Source organism: Pyrus communis, chromosome 15 (genome assembly GCF_041283825.1).
Source record: "Pyrus communis isolate YQ-2024b chromosome 15, ASM4128382v1, whole genome shotgun sequence".
Lineage (NCBI taxonomy): Eukaryota > Viridiplantae > Streptophyta > Magnoliopsida > Rosales > Rosaceae > Pyrus > Pyrus communis.
In genome coordinates, this window is record NC_142579.1 from 23,921,378 (window position 1) to 23,929,335 (window position 7,958).

General features: G+C 38.9%; 1 protein-coding gene across 3 annotated transcripts; it reads left to right on the top strand.

Annotated features, from left to right (window-relative positions):
- The first annotated feature begins 874 nt into the window (after positions 1–874).
- On the top strand, positions 875–7,302 carry LOC137717935 (uncharacterized). 3 transcript variants are annotated; one of them, XM_088686282.1, is made up of 4 exons: positions 897–1,099; positions 2,160–2,254; positions 2,477–3,972; positions 4,556–7,302. In XM_088686282.1, the coding sequence occupies exons 1-4, from the start codon at positions 1,038–1,040 to the stop codon at positions 6,659–6,661; spliced, it is 3,759 nt and encodes a 1,252-aa protein (XP_088542408.1). In that variant the 5' UTR covers positions 897–1,037; the 3' UTR covers positions 6,662–7,302. The 3 variants fall into 3 exon arrangements, with proteins under 3 accessions (XP_068313549.2, XP_088542409.1, XP_088542408.1); XM_068457448.2 differs by having other exon boundaries at positions 875–1,099; positions 2,160–3,972; XM_088686283.1 differs by lacking the exon at positions 2,160–2,254 and having other exon boundaries at positions 891–1,099.
- Positions 7,303–7,958: the final 656 nt, after the last annotated feature.

Below are 7,958 nucleotides of genomic sequence, written 5' to 3' on the forward strand. Positions count from 1 at the left end.
AAACGTCATTTCACCACCTAAATTAAAGACTTGGGGTTGGGGAGAGCACCAACAGCCCCCGTTTTGAACTTTGAAGTTCACCACAACTACAGTTCCAACTTCCATTCAACTCATATATTGAGTTTCCATTAATACCCTCTTAGCGTATAGTTTACGACTCAATTGATGGTTATTTCAATTTCCGTTTTTATATTTTCTTTTTCATTTCTTTTAAAACAAAATTAAAAATCCGTTTGACAACTATTTCAAAAAGTAGTCTTAGCTTTGAAAACTAAACATAATAACTTTTTTTTGGACCAACTTTGAATAATTTATAGTAATTTCATATAATTGTAGAAACCGAAGAGAGTTTGAACTCAAAATAGAGGAAAACAAGAAAACCGTATATACTAAGATAATCCATCACTTGTAATAAACTTTTAGTTTACAAGTTTTAAATAAAATGCAAACAAAAACTAAAAATGAAATGATTAAAAAGGACCATTCAATCTAACTACTAAAATAAAACAAGACCGAGAATGTAATAAGCTGAAAAAGGAAAAGTATTATTAGCATACCTATTTTTACCTCTTACACTATTGTTACGTTTTATTCATTGTTTTTTTTCAATTTATCCTATTCTATGACCAAAAATTAAAAAAACAAAAATGTGAAAAACAAAATGAGCGTATGGATAGTAATATCCAATAAAAAGTGCACGCTTACTGGAAATTTATAAATAATTTGTACATGGACGTGTTATATTGTAATTTGCCTGCAACGAAAAATAATAGGAGCCGAGTAATTTTCCGTCAAAGAAAAACTTCACAGCGGACCCACATGGGCACTTTGGTAAATCCATCCGGTCCAGCGCCGGATATCTGTGGTTTCGTTGGTCCTCAGTGGACTCTGTGGCCAGTCATCGCTCATATCAGGTGGTCTTGGCCGCTGCTCCTGCTCTAACCATACGCATACTCTCCTCTGAACAACCAAAACCCCCAATAAAAAATCCTGCTGACAAACCTTTACATGTTCTTCTTCCGCTCTCCTGCTCAGCCATGGAGTCCAAAACCCTAACAGTCACGGCTCAAGGCCGCCAGCTCGCCGTCGTCAACCTCCGGTAAAAACATTCTTCCACCATTTCTTTTCGCTTTCGATGTTTACAATAAGCGTGTTTTCAGAAAAACGATCTAATTTTTATTTAACGTTTTGAATCTTCTGCTTTACTTTCTCGTCATCGCCTGTCTTTTCCTTCTCGGATTCTGGATTGTTGAAAAATTTACACCTTTTTGGCGTTTTTGGAACTCCGATAGTCTGATAAATGACTCTCTGGTTTGCATTTCCTACGTCGTTTGGTTCCGATTGTTTTGATTTTTTCTTCTTTCCTGTTCCGTCTGAGTCTTGGTTTCGTATAGTCTGATAAATAATTTTTTGTTAATTTTTAATCTTTTATATTTTGAGCTCGGTCGTAGTTTCGATGAGTTTATCGGATTAAATTTTTTCTCGTAAGTGGTATTAGAGCGATGGCGGGTTTTCGGGATTTCGATTATCGCCTGTGTTTCGTTGTTAATTTGGAAAGCTTTAGCTATTAATGGTGAAGTTTAGAAATTTCCAAACTTGTTGGAGCTTATTAAGTTTTCTGCAAAATGAAGTGAGTGCCCCCTTTGCTTCTGTGTACATAAATGGGTAATAATTATTTGGGGCTTTAAAAGGATGGTGAAGTTTAGAAATTTCCAAACTTCTTGTAAAAGGAGGGATTTTTGGTTTTATTAACTTAAATTAAATACGGGACCTGCTTTCTATTTTGTTCTCATATTTTTCTCTGCTTGGTTTGTAATTTGTTTTAAAAACACAGAAAGAAATTTGGCCTCAGCACGTTTGTATGACTTTTGACTCCGTTTGGCTGCTCAGAAAACATGTTTGTATAACTTTGACTCCGTTTGGCTGCTGAGAAAATGTAGGTAATCAAATGTTAAAAACTTAAAGTAAATGATGATTTGCTTGGCCACCTACATTTCGTAATTGTCTTAGTGGTTCGGTTATCTCTGTTTTATTATTTGCGATGGAAAATTTTAGCAGTTAAGGGCCTCGTTGCGTACAAAGTTATCAAGTTCTGTAAATATTTTTCATACATGTTAAATTGTAATTTTGTGATGTTATCTGTGCTGCTCAATGTTCAGGGGATTGTCGCATGCAACCGAAGCATTCCGTTTACTTATGGTTTTAGCATGCACCCTCTTTTACCTCACTACATTTGGGCAATGCTCTGGGAATGGTGAGATAATATCGGAATATGATTCTTGTGGATCATATGGAGATAATTTGAATGTGGATTTTGTGGATAATTTTCTTGGTGACACCAGTTTGGGCTGTGGAGTTCCAAGAACCCACTTCAATCTTGATAAGATTTGTACTAGCTCCCGTTTGTTCTGCTTTCCGTCAACATTACCTGGTTTCTTGGAGCATAAACTCAAAGTGGCTGATTTTGGAGTTTCAGGGGATCAGTCTGATGATATATCATCTATAGGATCAACTGAAGATAGCAAGGTGGCAAATAACAAAAGTAGGTCATCAGACAATGGCGTGTTTAAGTTACTTAATGGAGGGATTGTTTCTTGTTCTTTGAACTCCAAGGAGGCTACTAATGAGTTGTCATCCATTCAAGCTGATAGCTCTAATCAAAACGATCTTTCTTCTTGTAGCGGACCTTTACTTTATCAGAAGAGCACAAATTTTAGGCTAAACAAGAACACTGAGATGACCAAATTTAGTTCTTTCACTGGTTCCCCCTCACCCCATGTAGAAATTAGCCCTGCAGTATTGGATTGGGGACGAAAGCATATGAATTTTCCATCGTTAGCTTTCTTAACTTTGGCAAATACATGTAATGACACCATTTTACATGTTTATGAGCCATTCAGTACTGACATGCAGTTCTATCCTTGCAACTTTAGCGAGACTAAGTTAGGACCCGGTGAAACAGCTTCAATTTGTTTTGTATTTTTACCTAGATGGTTGGGCTTGTCCTCTGCTCGTCTAATTTTGCAGACAAGCTCAGGTGGTTTCTTGGTTCAGGCGAAAGGTTTTGCCATAGAGTCTCCTTATGGGATTCATCCTTTATTGGACATGGATGTTTCTTCCAGGGGAAGGTGGAGTAAGAATTTGTCGTTGTTTAACTCCTTTGATCAAATTTTCAACGTGAGGGAAGTTACAGCATGGATATCAGTGTCTCTGGAGCATACTTCCCATCATGCAGAGGCAATATGTAGTACTGAGAAACTTCAAGGTTCCGATGAACTTGGGTTGCTGAGTGTTAAAGAACGTCTGGTTGTGAGTACTGGACAAGTTGGTTCGCCTCTTCTGGCCATGAGGCCCCTTATGAACTGGGAGATTGGTCCACACAGCACTGAAACTATCATAGAAATAGACTTCTCAACTGAATCGAAAGGAAGAATTTATGGTGCAATTTGTATGCAGTTGCTAAGGCCTTCTGAGTACAAGTCTGATACTGTTATGCTTCCTTTTGAGGCTGAAGTGGATGGAACAGCAATGAATGATGATCTTGAAGTACCTATCTCGGCATCTCTTGAGGTTTTGGTCCCCTATTCCGTCAATGAGACTGCTGTTGCTATATCTCTGAAGAATTCTGCTCCTTACCTGTTGAGACTTCTTGAGATTACTGAAGTTGCGGATGGTAGAACCTTGCAGATTAAGTACACTGAAGGCTTACTACTTTTCCCTGGCAGCGACACATATGTTGCTGTTGTTGCTTGTACTGAGCCACTTGTCAAATTAGATGGACAATGTAAGTTACTTATACAGACAAATGACTCAAGTAGCTCTCAGATTGAAATTCCTTGCCAGGATTTTATTCATATTTGTACAAGACATTGGAATGATTCCACCATTGAACATCAGTCTGAAAGGAGTGAATTGGGTGATATGCAGACAGAGTTCTCTGAAAGTGGCATGCAGTTGCCATTACCGATCATGGTAGGCAGATTTTACCTCTCTCTATGTATGTTTGTGTGTGTATTCTCATTTTTGTTTGAAACTGGATTAGCTTTCGAAGTTTGATTGCTGTATACGGCTTGCCGTGCCTTTATTTGTTGTCTCTTTGTCTTTTGACTAAGTGATCAAGAACGTTCCCTTTCATTTATTAGTATGAAACATGCATGCTCTTTAGTTATTTGTAAAAAGTATCATTCTTTCAAGGTTCCTCATCTTCAAGGCACTGGAGTCAGCAGGTGTCCACTCCACTGATCAAATCGCTTTAAAAGAGTTATAAAAGATTGCATGCATGTCTCTACAATTTTATTGACTATTAAGGTAGAGCATGCTTGTTACTATGGCTGTTATTGTGCCGTATATTTCTGAATCAGTTTAACTCTTTTTTGTGGTGTTCGAGGTTATTTAGCCATGAACTATCCATAACCGATGAACTCTTTTTTGTGTTGTTCGAGATTATTTAGACATGAACTATCCATAACCAATTATGTAACGTGTCTTTTTTTTTTTACCCACAAACATGAACATCCATAGTAACCAAAATGTTATTGTGAACCTATACATGAAGGCAATGGAGACAGCAGAGGCAGATGAGTTGGTGCTACGAAAATGGAAATCTCAAGATACCAGAAGTGGCATGTCTGTGCTCATTGATCATGAGGTATTCTTCCCAATGCTTCAGGTAGGAAGTCATAACTCTAAATGGATCACTGTAAAGAATCCTAGCCAAGCGCCAGTAGTGATGCAGCTTATACTGAACTCAGGGGAGATTATTGACCGATGTAAGAGTGCGGATGGTCTTACACAGCCTCCTTCATCGGGTAGTGTGGTTTGTAATGAATCCACTTCTCCAAGTAGGTATGGGTTCTCAATAGCAGAAAATGCACAAACAGAGGCTTATGTTCAACCCAATGGTAGAGCATCTCTTGGACCAGTATTGTTTCACCCTTCAAATCGATGTGAGTGGAGAAGTTCGGCCCTGATAAGAAACAATCTATCTGGTGTGGAGTGGTTATCTCTGAGGGGATCTGGAGGGTCGCTATCCTTGCTTCTTCTTGAAGAGTCTGAGCCTGTTCAGAGTGTAGAATTCAACCTCAGCTTACAAATTCCTCTTGACTTTTCTCCTCCAGACATGTTTTGCATGGAAGACTTCACTCATTCTTGTTTACAGCCATTATCAAGGCAGCTCTATGCTAAGAATACAGGAGACTTGCCTCTGGAGATTAGAAGAATCACGGTTTCTGGAAAAGAGTGTGGGATGGATGGGTTTATGGTACAAACTTGCAAAGGTTTTGCTCTTGAACCTGGAGAATCAGCAAAACTTCTGATATCGTACCAGACTGATTTTTCTGCAGCCTTGGTACAACGGGATCTTGAGCTGGCCGTGAATTCTGGTATTCTGGTGATACCCATGAAGGCAAGCATTCCCTTGCATATGATCAATATATGCAAGAAATCAGTGGTCTGGATGCGCGTCAAAAAATACTCTTCAGCAGTATTTCTTGTTGTCTCCTTGATGTTTCTAGTATTTTGGTATATATTGCCCCAGGTGCCTGGCTTTTGCTCTGATGATTGTTTGTGCACGAGCGGAAAAAGTTCCTTGGTTACTTCTAAAAGTAGTTCAGGAAAATCATCTCATGCGCATAATTATAGAGATGGTAGATTTTCTGTGTCTGGTGAGATAAACGGTTTGCTAAGATCAGTTCGGGAAGATAAAACCTCAATGCAGGCATCATCTGTTGGTAGATATCCCGATGACCAGGCTGGGGCCTCAGAGCGGGAAAAATTTGCTCAACATGCAGATCAAATGCTACAGGGTCATGAACAAACTAATTATTTGTCAGATATGACAAAGAACAAAGCCATGGCTTTCTCATTGACTTCTAAATCTGTGTCAGTTGAGAATCCCGATGAACTAGAAGCATCCCAACCTGCTAACCTCACAGTCAAAACTGGACAGGAAAAGGGTAGAAGGCGTAAGAAGAGAAAAGGTGCCGGTGCTAAATTCACAGGACTTCTTGAAGTTTCAAGTAGTCAAAGTGGAAATTCTACACCTTCATCACCCTTGTCTCCAGTCACATCTGTAATACCAAAACAGATGTGGCCGCTATCTCCTGATGTGGGCCAAGCTGTTGAGGCCAGAAATCCATTTACTCAAGTGGCTCAACAACACTTCCGGAAGAGTCATGTTTTTAAATCTGCTTCTAAGGCAAACTTATCACAGCCGGAGGTTTCTACAAAATATTGCAATAACCACCCATCTTTTGCTTCTCAAGTGCAGCCACCAGCACCAAGAAAACCTGCGGCCAGAACTGTTCTGTTGCCTTCTGCCACCTTTCCTGGTTCCAGTAGGCCTGCACCTAATTTGGTATGCTCAACCTCTTCTCTGGCCTCAACATCACGTATTTCTCCGCATGTTAGAGCCCCTGGGTCCAAACTCTGTGATCAGAAAAGTGCTGAAGAAGAAAAGGCTCGGCTTGGGGATGAATATACATATGATATCTGGGGTGATCATTTTCCGAGGCTAAAGTTGACGGGTAGGTCAAAGGATGTCAGTTCTATGACCTCCAGCACTACAGAAAGCGACTCCAACAGCTTCTTTGTAAAGGGTCCACAAACCCTCATGGCAAAGTCTCCACCGAGATCTGTAAGTTTTTTCCATCAAGATGGTTAATGACAACAAAAAAAAAAAAAAAAAAAAAAAAAAATCAAAATAAGTTATCCTGTTTCTCTGCTTTCGGATCTCTCTATAGGTCTGCTTGTCTGTAGTTTTCTTCATTCATAAGCAACACAGGAGTCCGCACTGTTGTCATACGTTAATATGAAACTGAAAAAAGTAGCCTATGCTGTAAACAATGAATAGCTTTTACAACGACCGCCGTTTAGCTGTAATACACTGAACTTATCACAATGTAGAAAAAGTAAAGATGAAAATATACATTCAACACTACCAATGAGGAAAAAATATGAAAAGGGATCAACGGATCACTCTGAGCAATAAGCTTTAAGTAACATGTACAGTATGCAAAGGATGTGTTGCAGAAACTTAAATCAAGTTTGTTTTTAGGAAACAGGAATTTGCTAGTAGGATATGTAAACGTTTTCGAGTCTCTCACTATTAATGACACACAGGCATGGGTTTGCAAAAACTTTCTCGAGTACTACTCTTGAATATGTTACTCTGTTAACAGTTTGCTAAATGACTACTTGTTTATATGAGCTTGATTGTAATATTCAGAAAGATTGATGCAAGAAGAATGTGAACTTCTGCGGTGTATCAGTTCGTGAAATTACTCAAATTAGTACCTTTTTCGATAGACGATTTGTGAAATATTCAATTACCTGGATATACAGCAACATTTTGAGCCTTTGAGGAGTGAGAGAATAGAATAGTTGTCATCCATATGTATCTCAGATCATATTCTTACATATATGTGTGTCACAAATACTTATCTAACGGGCTTTACTTCACTGAAGTAAACATGTTTTAGGTGAAGAGAAGCCCGTTGAATAAATATTTCTATAGGGTGGAAATATCTCTATTCTGTGATGTTGGGCTTGGATTCTATACTATTAAACAGAAAGCCCAGGCCAAAATATGATTTCATCTTTGCTCTGATATTGCAACAAAGATTAGTACTGGGTGTTGAAACATCCACCACATCCGGCAGAGACAAAGAAAAATAATAGTTTAAATATCCTAACTCCATTGTGATTGTCTCAGATTTGGGTTTAATGCCCCTTATTCTACGTTTTTCGCTTGCTTTTACTGCTTTCTGTCTTTTAATTTTCCCTCCTCCCTAGCTGTGATAGTTCATCCTTGTCCCATCATGTGCTTGGATTGGCGGGTTCCGATCAAAAATTGGATTTCAGATCCACTTCTCTCCCTCACTTTCCCTCCCCCAATTGGCATGCGGAACCCCCATTGAGGCCAAGTGTTGTGTTTGGGTATTTTATATACCCCTAGCCTC

Bases quoted from the DNA above. Each gene is read 5' to 3' on its own strand.
- LOC137717935 (XM_068457448.2), top strand. From the start codon at position 1,038: ATGGAGTCCAAAACCCTAACAGTCACGGCTCAAGGCCGCCAGCTCGCC. The intron at 1,100-2,159 runs GTAAAAACATTC...CTCAATGTTCAG, and splicing joins CTCGCCGTCGTCAACCTCCG to GGGATTGTCGCATGCAACCG. The intron at 3,973-4,555 runs GTAGGCAGATTT...CTATACATGAAG, and splicing joins AGTTGCCATTACCGATCATG to GCAATGGAGACAGCAGAGGC.